This window comes from Vombatus ursinus, unplaced genomic scaffold, assembly GCF_900497805.2.
Source record: "Vombatus ursinus unplaced genomic scaffold, bare-nosed wombat genome assembly UNPS02014812.1, whole genome shotgun sequence".
Classification (NCBI taxonomy): Eukaryota; Metazoa; Chordata; class Mammalia; order Diprotodontia; family Vombatidae; genus Vombatus; species Vombatus ursinus.
The window spans coordinates 84,789,892-84,811,930 of record NW_020954590.1 but is presented as its reverse complement, the minus strand read 5'-3'; the positions used below and the strand labels follow the sequence as shown (position 1 = coordinate 84,811,930).

Below are 22,039 nucleotides of genomic sequence, written 5' to 3'. Positions count from 1 at the left end.
TCATTATTGATTAGAGAAATGCAAATTTCAACAGCCTTGAGCTCTCATTTTATACCTACCAGGTTGGCTAAGATAATTGAAGGGGAAAGTGAAAAATACTGAAGGAGATGTGGAAAAATTGGGATGCTAATTCATTATTGGTGGAATTATGAACTGATCCAACCATTTTGGAGAGCAATCTGGAATTATGCCCAAAGAGTTGTTAAACTACCTATACTCTTTGACCAAGTAATACCACTATTACGTCTATTTGCAAAGATGATTAGGGAAAAAGGAAAAGAACCTCTATATTCTTAACACACACACACACACACACACACACACATATATATATATATACATACATATGTGTATGTGTGTATATTATATATATATATACATAAATATATATATATTAGCTAGCTCTCTTTGTAGTGGAAAAAAAACTGAAAATTGCAGAGATGTCCATCAATTGGGGAATGACTGAACAAGTTGTGGGATATGATTGTGATGGAATACTACTTGGTATAAGAAATGATGAGCTCAATGATCTTAGAAAAACATGGAAAGACTTGTACAAAATAATGAAGAGTGAAATGAGGAGAATCAAGCAACACTGTATACAGCAACAGCAATATTGTTTTAAGAATAACTTCAGCCTTGGAGTCAGGAGGACCTGAATTCAAATCAGACCTCAGACACTTGACACTTACTAGTTGTATGATCCTGGGCAAATCATTTAACCCCAATTGCCTCACATAAAAGCAAAAAACAAACAAAAAAAGAACAACTTTAAGTAACTAAGTCATTTTGGCTATTATAAATTCCTGAATTAACTATATAAGACATATGAAGAAAGATGCTATTTGCATACAGAGAAAGAACTGATAAATAGAAGTATGTATAGAATAATTGTGTATATATATATATACACACACACATATAATATATACATATATACATATACATATATATATATATATATATATATATATATACCTATTTCTGTCTAATGGTAGCCATGTCTAAGGTGGGGAGAGAGGGAAGAAAAAAATGAAATTTACATGATAATTTTGTTGTATATTTAAAAGGCATAGCAACTTGTCACATAGTAGATTTGCAGTTTTATGTGTTATCTTTTTTTATTTATGTTATGGAAATGCTTGTTTTATTTCATAAATTAAAAGTAAAATAAATTTTAAAAAATAAATGCTTATTGACTGATTCATTTAGTTTTAGAAAAACAACCCCTGGGCTTCCCCTCTCCCTCCTAACCCTCTCTCTCCACCTTTATTTCTATATTTTAAAGTACAGACAGGTCTGGAATAAACTTCTGGTTCCTTAGTATAAGAATTCCTAGTAAGGCCTCCTAGTTTTCCCCTATAAAGCAAAACTTCATGACTCCATTAGAATAGGCACTTAATATCCAGGTCCTCATAGGCTCATCAGATTTTTGCCTTTAGTCTTAAGGAAAACTGTGCATCATTAGAGGTATAATTTCTTTGTCCTGTCTTTATACCGAGTGGCTACTGTCTGGTCCTAGTTGTATTCAGACTTAAGGTACAGGAGAGGCTGTCACTGGGTACAGGGGGAGCAGATAGGCAACTATTCCCAACTCAAGTGCTACCTCAAAGCGCTCTCCTAATGAAGGATCAGATCTTGAGAATAGAGAGCAGATATGGCTTTCAGATTTAACTGTTTTCTGCAATGTTACTAACCTCATAAGCTGGGCCTAAAATTGTTTGTTTTTTTGTTTTTTTGCTCAATATCTGGAAAGGTATTTTTGGGTTTTTTTGGTGAGGCCATTGGGGTTAAGTGACTTGCTCAGGATCACACAGCCAGTAAGTGTCAAGTGTCTGAGGCAACATTTGAACTCAAGTCCTCCTGACTCCAAGGCTGGAGCTCTCTCCACTGCACCACTTAGCTGCCCCTATCTGGAGGGGTTCTTATAAAATCAATTTAAACACTTTCCCATGTGATGTGTTACCAATTCTACAATCTCTGGAACTTCTAATTTCATCATGACCCTCTAATGCTGTGGTTTCATCCACCTCAGTCTCTTCCTATTGCTGGGAACATTTCCCTTATCCCACTGAATTACGAAAATAAAAATTAATAGGCTTTACAAGTATAGGATTAAGAAAAAGCATTCTGCTTGAATAAAACTAGGGATTTATAGATTTAGTGCAATGCCAAATTACCAAGGAGTTAATACCTAACAAAACTTGATGAAATAATAACATAATTTATTTGAGGTTATTAGTACAGCAGATGTAGTACTGGTCTTGGAGTCAGGAAGACCTGAGTTCAAATTCAGCTTCAAGACACTTACTAGTCGTGTGACTCTGGGTAAATCACTTACCTTCTATTTGTCCGTTTCCTCAATTATAAAATAGGGATAATAACAGCACCTATCTCACAGTGTTGTTGTGTGGATCAAATGAGCTAATATTTGAAAAGTATTTAGCACAGTACCTGGTACATAGTCTGCATTATATAAATGCTTCTACCCTCCCTCCCTCTAGTCTGGAGGGGGGAGGGGGTTTGGGAGAGGGGGGTGCGGTATGTGCAGGAAAGACCAAGAATCTCAGGGCAACTAATTTTTTTTTAAACTAGGAATGAAGAGGACATAGCAGTACCAGATCTCAAACCAAATCAAAACTAACTAAAAATAGAAAAGTTGATCAGTGAAATTGATTAAATAAGTAAAATCTAGAAACAATTGAATATATTAATAGCATTTAATAAATACAAGTACACCAACTACTAAGTTAAGAAAGGACATTGTATTCAACAAAACTGCTGGAAAAACTAGAAAGCAGTTTGACAAAAATTAGGTTTAGTCTAATATTTTATAATATATAACACAATAAACTCCAAATGGATAAATGACTTAAATATAAAATGAGAAAGAGAGAGTGCAAGCGAGCACAGGTACAAGCACAGGTGCCTGTACTAGGGTACACACACACACAGAGTCATTCAACAGAGGGGAAGGGAAGGAGAGAATTTTCACAATGCCTGAGAGTGAGGATGCTTAACTAAACAAGCAATACAGATCATAAAAGATAAAATGGCTAATTGCAATTACATAAATTTGAAAAGCTTTTGACAGAATAGAATTACAAAAGAAAGAGTCAGTATTTAAGAACTTTCAGCAAATTTCTTTGATAAGGGTTTGATGCCAAATATATAGTTAATGGATGAAAAAAATTAGAATAAAAGTCATTTCCAAATAGATAAATCATCAAAGAAAATGAAGCACTTTTCAAATGAAGAAATGCAACTGTATAAAAATTATTCAAATCACTAGTAAAATTCAATTTAAAATAATTCTGAGCTACTACTTTACATCCAGATTGGAAGAGATGAAAATGGTAACTGTTGGATGAGTTACAAAGGAGGTGTCAAACATGTGGCCTACTCCTGAATGCGCCTGAACCAAATTAAAATATAATTGGGAAATATGTAACAAAATAAATAAAAATCCACTAAAACATAGATAATATTACATTTTAAAAGTAAGTCAACATGTGGTACTCAGAAATCCTTATGTATGGATTGATGGCCCCAGTCTGTTTGACTTTTAATGAGTTCAGGGTACATCCCAAAAATGTTGGGATGCACCAGAAATAGTAGAGGTATGGGTCCTAGTATCTTGGAGGAATTCACTTTCACTCAGACAGTCTCTAAGTTAAAGAAAGGCATTTATTGGGGTGATGTACCCAAGCAGGCCTGTTCCCATGTGGGAGAGGCACAGCATAGGCAGTGGGCCCTGCTCCCCTGTAGGAGGCCGAGTGGTTATTTGGGTTAGCCTTCTGGTCTATATAAGGCTCGATGGGACAAGGGGAAGGGGAGGAGGGGCAGGCATATCTCTGGAATGCCTGGTTCATCAGGTAATCTGGAGGTGCCTTTGTCATACAGATAAGCAAGCAGGCTAGTAAAGGGGAAAGGGGAGGACTGCTTCAGGGATGTCACATAGTCCATACAGATAACCAAAGGGAACAGGAAAGGGGGAGGGGGAGAGTTGTTCTAGAATGTCAGGTAAAGGGGTTCTTTGTGAAAGCACACAGGTAAGTCCACGGTGGGGAAAGGACTTCAATGCATAGTCTTCTTTGATCACTTTTCTGGCTGGTCATATCCTGCATCTTATCTCATATCTCACATCCTGCATCCTGCTTGCTCCATCTGCCTCGAGCACTCCTTTTTACCTCATCAATTTTGACACAACTGAGTTACAAAAGTGGCACATTGATGCAGTAGCTGGGAATTGAAGTATTCTAGAATCTACCTTGGAACTGTATCCCCAAAGTCGATAAATTGTGCATAGCTTTTGGTCCAGGTATGTATATACTCCAAATAAATCAAAGACAGAACAAGAGGTACAAAAATATTTAGAGCAGAACTTTTTGTTGTAGAAAAGAACTGGAAACTGAGTATCCATCAATTTGGGAATAGCTGAAAAAACTAGGGTTAATGAATATAATATTATTGCACCATAAATGAAGAATATGAAGGACTCATAGAAACCTGGAAAAGCTTATAGAAACAAAAGTGTGAAATAAAGGGAAACAAGGGAAATTTACATGATGACCACATTTGGGGAAACAACTTTTAACAAACTTCAGAACTCAGATCAATGTAGTGACCCTTTCATTTTCTGTTGAGGTCAGATTTGGGAGAGTGGTTTGGGTGTGAAAGAATTCACTTAGACGATGTTCTCTTAGCCATTCATTTGGAGCTTTATTTAACCTGTAAGCAGCCTGGGCCTCCTTAGAAAGCTAAATGAGACCCTGATATTTGGGGGAGTTATACTTATATAGAAGTTTCAGAATGATGATGTAGTTTTAGAGGTTTTTATGGAGGTTAAAGTTTAAAGATAGGACAGGATGAGGGAGACAAAAGGAATTCTTTATGGTTTAAAGATTTAAGGACAGGGCAGGGGGAGCACAGGTTAAACATTAGAGACAGGGGGAACACAGGATAAGAGATTTTAGAAGATAAGGAGTTTTGTGGTATTTCAGGATAAAGGGAAGAGACTTTAGGATGCCCTCAAATTGCAGGATTTCCGAAGTACTGGAAAAGCAACCCTTAATATTCCTTTCAACCCTTAGGGCACTGTTTGTATCCACATCATTTTCCACTAGTTTAACTCCTTTGGACTGAACTCTATCATGCCCCCCAGAAACCTCATTATCAGGAAACTCAACATCTTTTGAGACTGAATCAGCCTTGGTACTCAGCCTCATCAATATTCTCTGTCCCTCTGACTGGCCACCAGAAGGGGCAGGAAAGAACTCTTCCAAAAGCCTCTATTTAAAGAGGGCTCCCAAGTCAGCCATCTCTTCTTTTCCTACTCAGCAGCACTCCTTCGGACTGTGGGAAAAGAAGGAAATAAGCATTTATGTAGCACCCACTCTGTGCCAGGCACTGTGCCAAGCATTTTTTACAAATATTTTATTTAATTCTCACAATAATCTTGGGAGGTAGGTGCTATTATTATCCTCATTTTACTATTGAAAGTAATGAGGCAAACTGAGGTTGTTAACTTGCTCAAAATCACAGGGCTTCCTGACTCCAGGCACAAAGGAAAAAAAAAGAACGTTTAGCCTAGAAAAGGAAACATTTAGTGGGAATATAATCGCCGTCAAGTATTTAAATAGTTGTCCAGTGGAAGAGGGGTTAGAAAATCTATGTTTGGCCCCAGGGGACAGAATCAAGAGTGATAGGTAGAAGTTAAAAAGAGGCTTGTTTAGATTGGTGCCATAACAAAGCTCAATCAATCAAATATTTAGTAAGCACCTACTATGTGTTGGGAGTTGTGCCAAGTGAAGGGGATACAAATACAAAGCACCTCTAGGAGCTTACAATCAAACTGGGGCAGACAACACACAAAAGGAAGATGAAAAGGAGGGGAGACAGGTAGGCAGAGGTCAGAGAAAGTATCTAACACGAACATAGTGAAAAAGTCAAAGAAGTCCCAGAGTAGTGCAGCCAGGTAAGAAAGGAAGAGATTCTCTGAACTAAGTTGCCTCCTTAAATGAAGGTTCTGGAGCTGGATCAGTGGAACAGGGGGTGGTGATGAGGTGGAGTATCAAGGCTGATGGGATTTTGCAAGATATCAAGGTTTTCCCAATAATGAGCTTTGGACAATTAGTGCTGTCCAAAAGTGTAATGGGTGTTTTTGAGAGGTGGTGGATTCCTCCTTTTTATAGTTTTCCAAGTGGAGGCTAGATCACCCCGTCGGCTATGCAGGATTTCAGGTATGGGTTAGATCAAACGGCTGCTTAAATTCTTTATTCTCAAATTCCATGATTCAAAGAATACGTGGACAAAATAGAATCCCACCAGTAGCAATAGATGATCAGTTTTTCACCATGGGATTGGGAAACTAGAAGCCTCCATTCCACCCAATTTAGCCTTATAGCCTTATTTTCAATGTCACAAATACTACTTTTGGAACTTGTTTTGTCTCATTTAGTTTTAGTTATCAGAAACCTAAATAAAAGTTGAGTCTACCCATTTAAGTTGGGCTTCATGTAAAACAACAGATACTCTAGCCACATGGTATTACATGATACTCTAAATTATTAGTACAAGATATGCTATAACAGGATAAGAATAAAAAAAATTGCTTTAAAAGAATAACACTCATTTTTAATTGTAAGGTCAGTGCTCTCACATCTGGGCTGATGGTCTTGGGTCTTGGCCAGTCCTCATATCAAAAAGTGGCTAGGTGGCACAGGGGATAGAGTACCTGCCCTGACGATCAGGAGGATCTGAGTTCAAATCCAACCTCCGACCAAACACTTAACACTTACTAGCTGTGTGACCCCGGGCAAGTCACTTAACTCCAATTGCCCAAAGGAGAAAAAAAAAGTAAATAATTACCTCAGACTCCAGTTAAACTAATTTTTGGCTACAGTCAGGATTCGAATCCAGACATCGCAAAAACTAACGATTGCTTAATGAATGGCCTTCCAGGGAAGTTTTGGACCTGAATTTTAATTGTCCTTGAGACCAAGGTGATATCCAATTGGATCTTTCAAACATTTCATTTCACACATTTATTGAAACAGTTCATCCTAAACTTGTAGAAATTCCAAGTAGGACAATGCTAGTCAGTCAATTGGGGGCAGCGAGTGCTGGACCTGTAGTCAAGAAGATCTGAGATAAAATCTGGCCTCAGACACTTACTAGCTATGTGACCCTGGTCAAGTCACTTCACCCTGTTTGCCTCAGTTTCCTCATTTGTAAAAATGAGCTGGAGAAGGAAATGGCAAACTACTACACTATGTTGGCCAAGAAAACTCCAAATGGCGTCATGGAGAGTGGGACATGACTGAAAAAAATGATTGAACAACAAAATTCAGTCAATTGAGAAAACAGTGGTAGGCATTGGCAAATCAAGTGGTGGGGTGCGGTGATGGAAGGAAAAAGAAATACCAGGATGCAATTCCTCTCACTGGCCAAACTGAATTATTCAAATGCTACAAGCAACAGAGCAACTTAATATACATACATACTGAGTAACAGTCATCTTGTCTTAGGGTAATCAGTTAGTGAAAACAAAACAAAACAAAACAAAAAAAAAGAACCATTAAGATAACTGCAATTTATGTACCAACACTTGTTGCAGAGGATGAGAAGATAAAAAAATGTTACGAAGAACTCAAAAGATCCTTTAAAATTACTCATTATGTTAAACTTCAGTTACTTCAATTTTTCCAGGGGAAGATGTTAACAACTGATTGGACACATGGAGTGACTGAGAGGAATTGAGGATCAAGTCCAAGCTGTGAACCTCAATGACTTAAGGTTGGTGGTGACCGTAAGAGAAATAGGTAAAATTGGAACAGGGATGGGAAAGATCATGAGTTGTTTTGGACATGTTGAGTTTGAGGTGGCTATGGGACATAGATGGATAGGTTGATTAGGTAGTTGGAAATGTGTTACTCAACTCAGCAGAGAAACTAGGTCAGGAGATAAAGATTTAGGAGTCTGCATATGGATGACATTTTAAACACTGAAACTGATGGGGTAACCAAATGATAGTGTAGAAGAGTGAAAAGGACTCAGAACAATGCCTTTTGGTACACTCATAGTTTGGGGGTGTGACATAGATGGTAAACCACTAAAGGATAGTGAGAAATAATCAGGCAAGAAGAAAACTGAATGAGATATGTCATGAAAGTATTGAGTATTGAGGAGAGGTGGTCAATAATGTTAAATGCTAAATAGAGGTCAAGTAGAGAGAGCATTGAGAAAATGCCATCAGATGTGGCAACTGTGAAATTATTGGCAGCTTTAGAGACAATAAAATTCAGCTGGGTAAAGGGACATTTAATCACACTAGGAAAACAACAATAACAGATAGAAAAGATCTATAATTTTGTTTTCCTGCAAATTTTTCACCATCAAGGGCAGTGAAGCCACCACACTTAGAACCCAATGTTAGTTCTGGGTGTCCTTAATAACGCAGAAGTGGAAAAGTGAACAGAGAGAAAAATCAACTGGACTAAAACAAGTATAAAGGAGGTCCGCGTTGGAGGCAAGGGCATTGAATGTGATGAAGCATGGTCCAATGTAAAGGTCTAATACATGAGTTTGAACCCCCATTTTGACACCTACCATCTGTGTGACATTGAGTGAATCATTCAACTTCTCTACATATTAATCTGCTCAAAAGTAGAGAGCTGGACCAGATGACTCCAAGGTTCTACTCAACTTGATATTTATGAACCTTCAAGGCATCAATTTTTACAATCTATGAGGGAAGGGAAGATATTAAATGAGTAGGAAGAATTTCTAACATTATCAAAAAAAAAGTGACCAAGAATATCTCTACAACCCAAACACACTGCGTCATAAAAAAAATTTTTTAAGAAAATAAGCTGCTTGAACATCCTTGAGTAGGATAGTAAAAAAGAACAGAAAAGCTCTGACAAATAATATTCTATACTTGGCTGCATCCATAACTTAAAAAAGGCTGAGGGGCAGCTAGTTGGCGCAGTGGCTACAGCACTGGTCCTAGCTGTGTGACCCTTAACCCCAATTGCCTCACCACCCCTCCCTCCCCGAAAAAGGACAAAAAAAAAACAGCTAGGTGGTGCAGCAGATAGAGCATTGACCCTGGAGTCAGGAGCACCTGAGTTCAAATCCAGCCTCAGACACATAACACTCACTTTAGCTGTGTGACTCTGGGCAAGTCACTTAACCCCAACTGCCTTACCCCACCCCCCAAAAAATACTTAGGGGCAAGTAGGTAGTGCAGTGGACAGAGCACTGGCCCTGGAGTCAGGAGAACCTGAGTTCAAATTCAGCCACAGGCCATACACTTGACACTTACTAGGTGTGTGACCCTGGGCAAGTCACTTAACCCAATTGCCAAAAAAAAAAAAAAGAGACTGAAAAATATAGAGAATGCAAAATCCTGTTTTATTATTTAAACATAAGCACACCCATTTGCTTCAGCAGAATAAAATACCACCTTAAATTCTCACCAATAAGGGGTCTTCCATGTATGTAACAAAATTATTCAACTTCTTAAAAACATAACATTGGTCTTATTTGCTAATTGGGGAGGAATGAAACAGAGATTTGTTTTTCAAGGCGTTCATAGCATCATGAAGGATATCCAGCACACATTTTAAGTTGAGAATTCATTATAGATAAGGGCTTCCAGATTCTCTTGTTTGCAGATGGCATTGCACTAATTATATTATACCACACAACACTGCAAAACCTTCTAGATAAGATCCACAAACACACGAGTTTGACCTAACTATTCAAACGTGGAAAAAAAACAAACCACCTAAGTGTGTCATATCCAGATGATGTTATAAAATTATACAGACATAAAACTTGTCATGAGTTTGTGTTTTATCTTAGAAACCACTACCAGAAAATGAGTTGGGCTTGGACTTAAACAGTAAGGGGTGAGCAGGATGCCTTTTGGGCCATTGTCTTCAACCTAAACAAAGCCCATCCTTTAAACATCGATATTCTACTAATGTGGCTGTGCAGCAGAGTCATGGAATACTAGTCTGTGAAGAACTGAAAATGAGTATCATCCAGAGGGCATTAGAGAGGTGTATTGTGGATATGAGTAAGCAAAACTCACTAGAGAAAAAATGTGAAAAAAAAAAAGTATGAACAAAAAAGATGGACTTATCATGTGACCAATCTTTAACCACCAATCTTTAAACAAGAGAATGATGCAACACTTTATTCTGTATATGCTGAATGACATGAATATGGCATAATAAAAAAAAATTCATCAAGAACTTATATGAAGGTACATGTGACCCATTTAATGAGACACATCTCCAAAACTGCCTAAGTTAATGATCAGATGAGACATACATTCCACCACAACGTCCATATTCAAAACCTTTCCAGATTTATATATGTGACCTGTCACAGCTTATACACTATTGGTACAACCTCTAAGAACTCAGAATTAGCCTCCTCCCAGAATGAAGCACTGGAGTAGGATAGTGATAACTGTATCTAAGCATACATTCACAGTGCACAAACTGGTTCAATCCATCTGCAAACTGACAGTTGAGACCTTTCTTAATATAAAAGAAAAAGAAACTGAAGAAAAAGAACATTATACAGGGTGTCCCAAAAGTTTTTGTGCAGTTTTAAGCCTTAATAGTTTGGGAGATGGAGACTTTTTTTAAAACCTAACCCACATAAATATTGTGTATTTGGATGAGTGTAACTTTGTTAAGAAAACAAACAAACCAGCATTATTGTGGAGGGTGGGAAAGAAGGAATTATATTTAACTACTAGTCCTAGTACTAAAATGTTTCAATCACCTGAAGACCAGCCAGGCTCTCAACCTGAATAATCAATTTTTCTAGCCATGGAAACTTATGGAAATAGGTAAAAATGTAAAATGGTCCTCAGAACAGTATAACCACATTTCCACTATGATGCTATGACAGTGGCAAAGGCGGCTAAGAATTGTACTAAGATTATTTATTAACAATGAATATAATCTTAAAAGTCTATCCAGTTAATGAAAAGAGAAACATAAAAGTTCAAAATGACAACTTTGTTTTGTTTACTTATGTGTTATTCTTTAAAAGGGGGAGGGGGGAAACTGAATTTAGTCAGAAGACCTGAGTTCAAATCTCAGCTTCGCCAATTACTGCCTGTAACACTACAGACAAGCCCACTCTCCGGGCTTCAGCTTCCATGTCAATAAGGTTTGGATTAGATAATCTCTAAGCTCACTTCCAGCTCTAAGATGATAATACTCAGCAATCAGTTCTCAACTTGATATCTTTACACAGCCCCTAAAATATTTCTATTACCTGCATATGTGCACCTATGTCTACTTCATGGCGTATTTGATAAGAGATCTACTCTCAAAGTTGGAAAGGGCTAGTTTGAAGTTTTTCCTCTCACACAGTCTGCAAGAGAGTCACTGGATACATCACTTACCTCTCCATACCCCCAGGTTACTCCTAAGCCCATAGAAATTGCTGGGCAGGTGCTGCTCTGCATCGGCAGAGAGAATGTACTTGTCAGGCATTCCCTATACCAGTGGATTCCCAGGTCCAGTTCACACACACAGACACACTGTTCATGGAATTGTTTCAAAAGTTGTGCTTCACAGCAGACAAATAAGCTTCATGGCAAGGGGTGGCACAACTCTTTATATTAATATGTACTATGACTCCATGCTGGGAAAAAAGACTTTGAATACTGTTGACAGTATTTTAAACACATTTTAAGAGATATTTATTGAATATCTATGTACAGGATAGATATGGGGGATGAAGGAAGAAATAATATTATGCAGCTATTTATTCATCAATAATCTAACCGGAATAATACTGCTTATAAGTACTCCATACCTATTTCTGAAATAGAAATGTTTTCTTATAAAAGAAATATGATTTTTCTCCTGAGGTTTCTTTTCTATTTTTCTAAAATTTTCCTTTCTCATACCTAACAAATTTTCCAATAGTTGAAGTGTCTTAATGTTTATTTGTTGAAGATGACCTTGAAGTTTTTCTTGACTGTTTTCACAAACAACAGGCTTGAGTTCATCTAGGTAGCAACAAGGTTCCAAACTCCTAAAATATTCTGGTTGATGTTTATTTACCTTTCCATGCTTCCAGAGGCTCAATTACCTTCCACATTGCCAAGTTTCACTGTGGAAATTTGCAGACTGAAGTGATCCACTGAGCACAGCCATTTGAAAGAATTCAGTAGCCAGTCCAGTCTTTACTTAAATATCTAATAAAAGTTAATTAAATTTAACTAGAATTACTTGCAAATGTAGTTTTAAGGACATCTACCACTATAGTAATTTCAGTGATTGAGAAATTATAAGCTAGCCTCTGATGTTAAACATGTAACAAGATTGGTTTTGGCAGTGAGAGGAGAGGTAAATGGTTGCTAGATTTTGACTGCTGTGTTAATGCTGGGGGGCAGGGGGGGAAGGGGAAGACATGAAAAAAAAGTTCTGAACTGAGTATTATTTGAGTAAATACTAATTTTTCTATTCCAAAAATAAATAAAACACGTTATATGGCCCAACTGGGAAGATTATTACTTATAAATGTCAAAATAGCTTCAAAATGAAGGCATAATGATCAGAAATACAAAACAAATATTAAGGTCAAGTCAGGGGGAAAAGTTTGCTTTTAGTTTATAAGAATTTCAGAATTACATTAAAAAATAAGTCTTTATCATCTTATTTGCAAATTTAGCTTCTTAAAGTGAAAGAAAATATTACCTCAAGAAATAGGTCATTTTAATAAAAGTTACCCCTTTCAATTTTAACAAAAAAATTTTATCTTTTTAAAGTTATAAAAATTGGGAGAGATTAAAATGTGTAAGATTGCTATGGTTATTAATAATGTTTATTCCCTCCAATTCATATATTCTTATTTTGGAGTGCTTCTAATTATAACTGAAAGCATTACAAATTACCAACATTATCAAAATGGCATACATAATCTTATTGCATTTGTAGTAAAGAAGAAAATTAGCTTATAGGTATTGACTTTTATCCTACATTTTCACTATTGCTTTATTCTTGTTTAGTTTAATTTGTGTCATTTGCTCCCACATCATAAACTGACAAGGCATTTTACTCATCAACAGTAGGATCAGTCAGCATAAGTGAGAGAAAGAAAACCAAATGGAGCAAAATCTTCACAAATGAGTTTTAACAGTGCCCTTTAGGTAGTAACTGTTCTTGCTATTTGAATAACATTTAATTAATTACATAAATTAGAAGTATTCAGCTTTAGTGACTATTCTTAATAATTAAATTACAAGTTGCTCCCAGTACAGAAATATTCCATATATCTGAATAGATGGAAGAAGATCAAGTATAATTTATTGAAAAGCACAAGGTGGAATCAAAATAACTCCAATAAATTAAAGGAGTATATTAAGTGGGGGAGGAAGAGGCTACTTTATGTTACATCTCCACCACATCCCGGTTTTCTTAAAATACCTATCCAGCATAGAATAATTGCTATTTACATGCATACTCTATCAGTATTATGTCACGGTATGGGGAAAGTTCAACATAAGACTGTGCCATTCAGCTTGGGGATTAGGTGGAGGAAGAGGAGAAAGGTTAGAATAATTTAAAAAAAAAAAAGGAAGGAAATTTAACAGGCATGTAAGACTAGAGAAGGGCTGATTTAACTTGACATCAGGTTTTCTTTTCCAAATACTTGGCTAAAATGGAAGGAGCTATATAATACAACAATACGAACTGAGTTTGTACCTCCCGTTCAAATAATAAGAAAAATTATTCTAGTGAAATTCCAAAGTTAATACAAACCTGAAAAAGCTGTTTTAAAACTAAAGTTCATACTAGATTGTGTTATAATCTATTTGTACTCAGAGGGGAAGGTGTAAATCAGAAAAGCCATAATTCCATATGCAAAAAACGTTGCAAAATTTATTCTTCATTGGGCAATATCTTATATATTGACAAAAGAGAATATAGAAAAAAAGGCAGGTGTGAGTGAACAGTTTTTATTGAAACCCTCAAAGATTAAAGAGGACCAAATGGTGAGTTTTGGTACCATAACAGAAATCCTCACCCAACTGTACCATCATTCACATGAATGAACAAACCCAAACACGACAAAATTCAAAGTCCCATGTTTTTGCTACAAGAGAATGTAAATGAACTAATCATTTTATCATAACCTTTTCTTTAATCATAAGAAAAAGAGAAGGGAATTTACATGGCATAACAAAAGATATGCAAAACTTAATGAAAACACAAGTCTCTTAAATTCTTTAAACTTATTTTTAAAGGATGCAAAATTCATTTGAAAGTATTAAATTACTTAAGCTGATTCTTTTTATTGCAAACCGTTTAACATCAGCCCCACCCCCATGCATGGTATTCAAAAAGAACACAGTTCTTGAGTTAGAATGATCATTTTAAGTTAAAAATGTGGAAACAAATATCAAAACTAAAAAAAGGCTGGGGCTTCTTTTGGGAAGAATCTGCAAGTACCAGTATGTATACAGAAAGAATACTAATTTTGGTTAGTTATTTCTTTACTTTTAAATATATAAACTAGAACACCTTCCAAAATAAAATACCCACAGAAGGTAATTTTAATAAGAAACATTCAAACCAGAACTAGGGAAAACATTAAACAAGAAATTTACTGGGCCAATAATTTTTCTGTATGCTCTATTACTTCAAATATTTGGTAAGTGCTCTCCCATCTCAAAACCCAGGTTCTCTCCCATTTGGTCCTACAGTTAAAGAACATTCAGTTGTGCTGCTGAGACAATTATCTATTAGCTTCACCGAAGGAAAATAATTCTTATAAGTACTATATTCATAGACCAAGAAGGAAGAGAAGACGGGTGCTCCGAAGAAAATTTAATGAAGAAAAACAATTACCAATTGGGAGAAAACCCTACATTATAAAATAGAAAATTCTTATTCCAAAGGACTATTGCACCTATTTCACTTAACATTAGCAATCCAGGTTGAAGGCACTGCAATGTATTTCTCACTGTGAATAAATCTTATTTCAAACTATTTAATTACATATGACATTTGAGTCTGCTATTGCAATCAGCTGGCTGGCTGAAAAGTGCTCCCATGCTGATTTATTCCATAGAATTCTATGTAAATTAAACAAATTTGAACTAGATGTATTTTTAAAAAAACAAAATTTGTATTAAAGTGCCAAAAAGAGAGGCCCTCTAGTGGTAGAGAAGGGCTCAGGCTCTCTCTTAAGCTCTAAAGGATCAGTTCCTCAGACCATGCAGAATAGCCAACATCCTGATGATATGATATGCCCTACAATATTACTGATTTAAAAAAAAAAAAGTTTGGTAACTATACCCAAATGCCAATTGCAATTATAAACAACTATAATAGACATATTATAAAAGGTTTCATGGCTTACTTTTTTTAAACACGTAGAATGGGTAAAATAGGTGCAATTTCCCTTTAAGAAAAGTGTTTTTGTTATATGCTACTGAGATTTGAATGTTCTCAACACATTGAAATAACTAGACTGACTACTAAGTAGCTGTGAAATAGCTATAGTTATTTGCAAATACTGTATCATTTCACTTGGATACAGTATTTGCACAGGAAGGAGAACTGTGCAACCTAAAAATATTTAAATGAAAGCCTCAGAGAAACCAATGCTATATTTCCATTAAGTTTTGGAATTGAAGTGATCACTGAGACCAGAGTAAAGGAAAACATTTCCAAACATGATGTAAACATATGTGGAGTAATGTGAAACATCAAGGTATTCAGATCTACTGTATTGCTATTATCAGCCTTCACCTATTTTCTTTCTACACAGCTTTTTCCTTTTAGGACAGTAATCTCTGGTGCTAGTATATTATGTTCATGTTCATGTTCATCATCATCATCATCATCATCATCATCATCATGTTATGCAGTCAAATCAGTTAATACAGATGCTTGATGTTTTAAATTGTTTAAATCAACTTCTTCCAAGATACAAAATTAATGTTGATACGTAGCTAAAATTAAAGAAAAGGTAAGATGTTTTTTTAAAAAAAAGACAACTACAAGAATACCCAGATATGCTATATTCCCACTTATATAGCTCTGATCAATAAAACATCAACATATTTACTTAGATACTGATTTAATCCATGGATCAAGGCCATATTTCAAAGTATTTTGAGGATGCTAAGACATTGCGAAAGCTGGAGGAAAAAAGGTGAGAAACGGTATATGCTTGCTAAACAAGAACTATGTTTATTTAGCTAGTGAATCATCTAGGAGTAAGTTTTTACTTCATGATAGCAATCTGTCAGGCTCGCAAAGACCCAGAAATAAGAATTAAGGATTATTTTAAATGTAGTTAGAAAGGTCATAAAAAGTCTGATTAGACTGAGGTACATTTACTCAAAACTTTGAGATTCATCATGTGGTAGCAAATAAAATAATTCCTCAGACAAATGCACATTTTTCAGTATACATATTATAAGTTGGGGGGGAGGAGAATAGGGGAAGAGGAAGAAGAATGTGCATTAATTGGTGATATCCACCAAGCTGCATATCAATATTCTGTTACACCAAACAATTTCAGACAAGGGAAATATCATTCTAATATAATTTCAGATTATATTTTGTTTGGCTAAAATATAGCTTAAGGTTGCTTTGCCATATTGAAAGTTTACTACAATAATTTTCACATGAACATTTAGACTTGAGTTTTACTCCAGGACTAAATATGGCATGATTTTGCTTTTAATCTGTCAAATAGCTAAAAACTGACAATTAAAAAACTACGACAAAGAAAAAGTTGAAGCAGTGTGACTCTTACATCATTGAACCACTTCTAATGGTTGTTAGTATTTAACAAATTCAAAGAGTTAATGAATCCTTGCATTCATTCAGTCTCCTGTGCCTTAGCTAGGATGCATAATTACAAAAGACAGCAGATACTGGTAAAAGCTTCAGGACAGAAAGTGCTTGACGAAGTTACAGTTCTCAAGTGTTTGGTGAGAGAGTATAAGGGCAGATGCGCTGATGAGAACCAATACAAGTAGAGTCAATTGTGTGTTAAAGTGTTCAAAGATGTCACCTTAAGCAGAAAAAAAAAAAGCTTTAATAATGTCTTCTTAGACATAGGAGGCATTTCCAGAGTCTACATCATTAGTGTTGTAATTCTAGCAGGGCATCTCCACATAGTTATTGTTTGTTTCTATTTCTCTCCTGAAAGAAAAACACAAAATCAAGTTATAACAGATGCTTTTCATTTCAATGTGTGTAGCAATTGTCACTTTTTCTGTGTAATACAGAGACATTCTGCATACTGCCGCCCAAACCAACATTTTCTAATGTGGTCATTAACACATTATAGCCAAATTCCAAAGGCATAATTAACTGTGTCATAGTAGTAATGATGACATTTCAGTGCTATACAGTTATAGCTTCTTGATTAGAGTAGCTAGAAATATCAATAAAAACTTATTTTAGAAAAATGGTACACAGGCTTGGAATCAGAAAACAAATGGGTTGAAGTCCAACCCTGACCTCATTTTCTGTGTGATCCTGTCACTTGTGTGACCAAGTCACTTAAAATATCAGAGCCTCAGACAACTCTCTGAGACTAAGTCTTATTTACCCTTTGATCCAGTGATAGCATTACTAAGTCTATTTCCAAAGATGATTAGGGAAAACTGAAAAGAAACTCTATGTTCTAAAACATTTATTAACAGCTCTCCTTGTGGTGGCAAAGAATTGGAAATTGTAGGGGTGCTCATGAATTGGGGAATGGCTATTGTGATGGAATACACTGTGCTATAAGAAATGATGAGCTCAATTATCTTAGAAAAAACATGGAGAGACTTGAATAAAATAATGATGAGCAAAATAAGCAAAATAACGAAGAGAACACTGTATACAGTAAAAGCAATATTGCTTTAAGAATGAGTTGTTTTGACTATTATAAAACACCCAGATTACTCTATCTGTATCCAGAGAATGAACTGATAAATAGAAGTATGTACAGAATAAGTTTATTTGTATACACACACACACACACACACACACACACACACACACACACACACACACACACACCCCTCTTTGTGTCTAATGTATATATCTAATGGTGGCCATCTTTAGGGTGGGGGGGAAGAAAAGAAAGTAAAAAAAATACATGATAACTTTGTTGTATATTTAAAAGGAATAGCAAGTTATACATAGTAGATCTGCAGTTTCATGAGCAATCACTTTTTTATTATACTATATTATGGAAATGCTTGTTTTATTCCACAAAATACAAAGAAAGAAAAAAAATAAAGAAAGGACAGGACTAAGTTGCAGAATAGGTACTGGTAGAAGGAAGTTTTTCTCAGCTGGGATCTCTCAACATTGTTGAAATCACAAATCAGATCAAAACCAAAAACAAATCTCCAAAGCCCATGTTACATTTACAGTACAGTTCCTAAACAACTAAATGCTCTCATAACATAGTTCTGTTAAAGTACCAAAATATATTTGGAGGGTAGGGTGAAGAGTCTCAAAACTTTCTCAGATGAGTGTCTGTAGGAAGAACTAGGGCTAGTTAGAAGGATAGGGTAGACATACCATATGAAGATAGGAAATTATTTTTGTTTTACTTGTCAACAGGGGGACAGAACTAGGAATTCATAGATGAAAATTAAGGAGAAGCATATTTTGGTATGATAACAGGGTAAAATCATTTAGCCCTCTAAAGCCAGTTTCCTTGTCAATAAAACAAATGGTTAAGCTGTATGGTTCCCAAGGTCTGGCAGCTAGGTCACGTGCAGTGGAGAGAGAACTAGGCCTGGGATCAGGAACATGTCGTTTAAATCTGATCCCAGACATTTATCACTTAACCTGTTTGCCTTAGTCTTCCACAACTGTAAAATGGGATTTAATAATAGCACTTACTTCCATGACTGTTATGACGATCAAGTAAGATGATATTTGTAAAAAATGTTTAACAGTACCTGGCACTTAATAATCCATTAGAATGTGAGCATCCTATCTACAGTGCTATGCATGATGCCTGGCACATAGAAAATGTTTAATTAATGCTGACTGCATCAAGCTGCTATACCATATAATTTAAGATGCAGTTGCATTTTGGGGAGAGGGAAATCAATAAGAGCTTGAGTATTCAGAAAAGGATTCATGAAGATGAACCAACTCAAGCTAGTCCTTGAAAGACAGAAAATGATATCAACACAACTAACATTAGCAGTTAACACCTACAGAATGATTTAAGGTTTATAAAATGTTGTGTGTACATTATCTCATTGATCCTCACAACAACCCTTTGTGGAATAGGCACTACAATGTAGTATTACAATTTAGACAGATAGAGGGGAAAGTCTAAAAATTACAGTTAACATCAAGCTAAGAATGAATGTCATATCAATGAAAAAGAACTGAGAGTGGTCTGAAGGAAGCAGAATGCATACACTAGGAAGGAGCAGGAAATAAAGGATAGTTGTAGTGAAGAGTAGGATGATTGTAAGCCCTGAAAGTGGGACTAAAGAATAGTTTTCCAATTTCATATTATCACCAAAATAAAAATAGAATTTCTTCATTAAACAGTTTTATATAATTGAAACAATTCACCTTTAACTTATATATCCATTTATTATATGAAGTATTCTATTCTAATTCTTACAGTCAACTAAAATTTTCAAATGGAACAGACTGAGAAGACATCAATAGTGAATTTCTCTGCCAAGTCAATCTGACACTATGACTTAAATATTCTTCAATCAATTCAAAATTTCTGCCAAGGGACAGTGCAGTCTGTTTCACTTTGAAATTCATCATGAGCAATGATATTATTAAGATTTGGGTGGGGTTTTTCTACTAAGCATAGAGATTAATTATCATTTGAATGAAAAGTAAAGGAGAATTCAACAGCTGTTTAATGATAACTGCTAGCTATAGACCACATGGCCAACAGATTTTTCACTCCTGCAAAAAGAATGTTACATATATTACCAAAATTAAATAGAAGCAAAAGAAAAATCATAGCATCTATATATGTCCACATAGAACTGAATAACTTGTGTAACATAAAAGGCCTAGGTGGTGTCCTGTTTCCCTTCTATATGTATTCTAAATTCACAATTATTTACCTACTTCTTATAAGCATTTTACTAATTTCTTCCACTTACAAAATAAAAGAAAGGCAGTGTAGTACATTGGAAAGAGCATGGCATGTGGAGCAACCCCATGGATGTTCAAAACTAGTGTGACCTTGGGGAAGTAATTTTACCTCCATGTCAGCTAGATGAAATAGGGACTTACCTGAAAGTCAGGATTTAATGATGATTCAGATGCTTTACTAGTTATACAACTCTTTCAGTTGTTCAGTCGTTTCAGTCATGTCTGACTTTCCATAACCCCACTTGGCGTTTTCTTGGCAAAGATACTAGAGTGGTTTGCCATTTCCTTCTCCAGCTCATTTTATAGATGAGGAAACTGAGGCAAACGGGGTTAAATGACTTTCCCAGGGTAACACAGTTAGTTTGTGTCTGAAGGAAGAGGAGTTTTCCTAACTCCAGGACTCACACTCTTATTTACTGTGCCACCTAGCTGCCCCAAATTTGTTCTTTAGTCATTTTCAGTCATGTCTGATTCTCCATAACACCACTTGAGATTTTCTTGGCAAAGATGCTAGATTGGTTTGTCACTTCCTTCTCTAGCTCATTTTACAGATGAGGATACTGAGGCAAACAGGTCACACAGCTATTAAGTGTCTGAGGCCAAATTTGAGCTCAGGTCTTCCTGACTCCAGGCCTAGCACTCTAGCCACTATACTACCTAGCCCCTTTACATGACTCTAGACAAATCTTTCAACCTGTCTCATTTTCTCATTTGTAAAATGATGAGATAATAATACCGCCTACTCTCCACAGTTGTAAGGATCAAAAGATGGTGTAACTAAAGTGCTTGCAAACCCTAAAAAGTGCTATATAAATGTTGCCTATTATAATTTACCTCTCTGGACTTCAATTTCCTTACCTGTAAAATAAGGGAATTTGAAAGAATACACCTATAAGGTCCCATTTAGCTCTAAACCTAGGTCTTATGATCTATTTCCACTCTCAACCAAGGTCAGTAACAAAAAAATCCATTACAGTCTATTCCTCTATTACTGATCACATCAGAAGGAAATTGTTTCAAGGAAGATATAAGGTCAGTCAATAAAGATGTATTAAGAGCCTATTATGTGACAGGCATATATTAAACATTAGAGATACAAAAAGAGTCAAAAAAACAGTCCCTGTCCTCAAGGAGCTGTTAAGAGAGAAGGAAAACAAGAGAAAGGAACTAACAAGCTATATATAGGATGAATAAGAAATAATTAACAAAGGGAAAGCACTATAGAATTAAGAGGAGTTCTCAGAGAAAATAGGATTTTAGCCTGGAAGTCAGGGAAGCCATGAGGCAGAGATGAGGAGGGAGAGTATTCCAGGTAAGGGGGACAGCCAGAGAAAATGCTTGGAGCTGAGACAGTGTCTTGTACATGGAACAGCCAGGAGTCCAGTGTCACTGGATCAAAGAGAATAAGGTATAAGACGACTGGAAAAGTAGGAGGAGGTTAGGTTATAAAGGGTTTTGAATGCCAAATAGGATTTGTATTTGATCCTGGAAGTGATATGGAGCCACTGAGTGGGAAGTGGGTGGAGGCTGGAAGGGAAGGAACCCACATGGTTGGACCTGCACTTTTAAGAAAATCACTGGCTTGTGACTGGAGGATAGACTGGACTCCAAGCACAAGGTCATGAAGGTCTACACAGGTGCTAGCAGTTGTCAGAGGAGAGAAAGGGGCATGTTTGTGTTTAATAGCATGTGCTTCTATGACAAATCTTGATTTTTTTATAGCAATACGGATAAAAATTACGGAACAGTAATTTCTAGCCTTTTATTACATAATATGAGATAATATGCTCATGTAACTTTCTCAGAAAAGTTATATGAAAAGTATCTGAGGCCATCTACAATTCATTTTCTTACTAGCAAATCTATTTGGGCTAATCTTCATT

At 35.9% G+C, this 22,039-nt stretch overlaps 1 protein-coding gene across 4 annotated transcripts in view; it reads right to left on the bottom strand.

Annotated features, from left to right (window-relative positions):
• Positions 1–13,986: 13,986 nt before the first annotated feature.
• The window catches only part of LOC114054078 (YTH domain-containing family protein 3), a 43,365-nt gene continuing 35,312 nt past the window's right edge, over positions 13,987–22,039 (bottom strand). For all 4 annotated transcript variants that reach the window (XM_027877177.1, XM_027877180.1, XM_027877179.1 and 1 more), the window contains one exon: positions 13,987–17,207. In XM_027877177.1, coding sequence (XP_027732978.1) covers positions 17,184–17,207 — 24 coding nt within the window. In that variant the 3' untranslated portion in view covers positions 13,987–17,183. The remainder of the gene's footprint in view (positions 17,208–22,039) is intronic.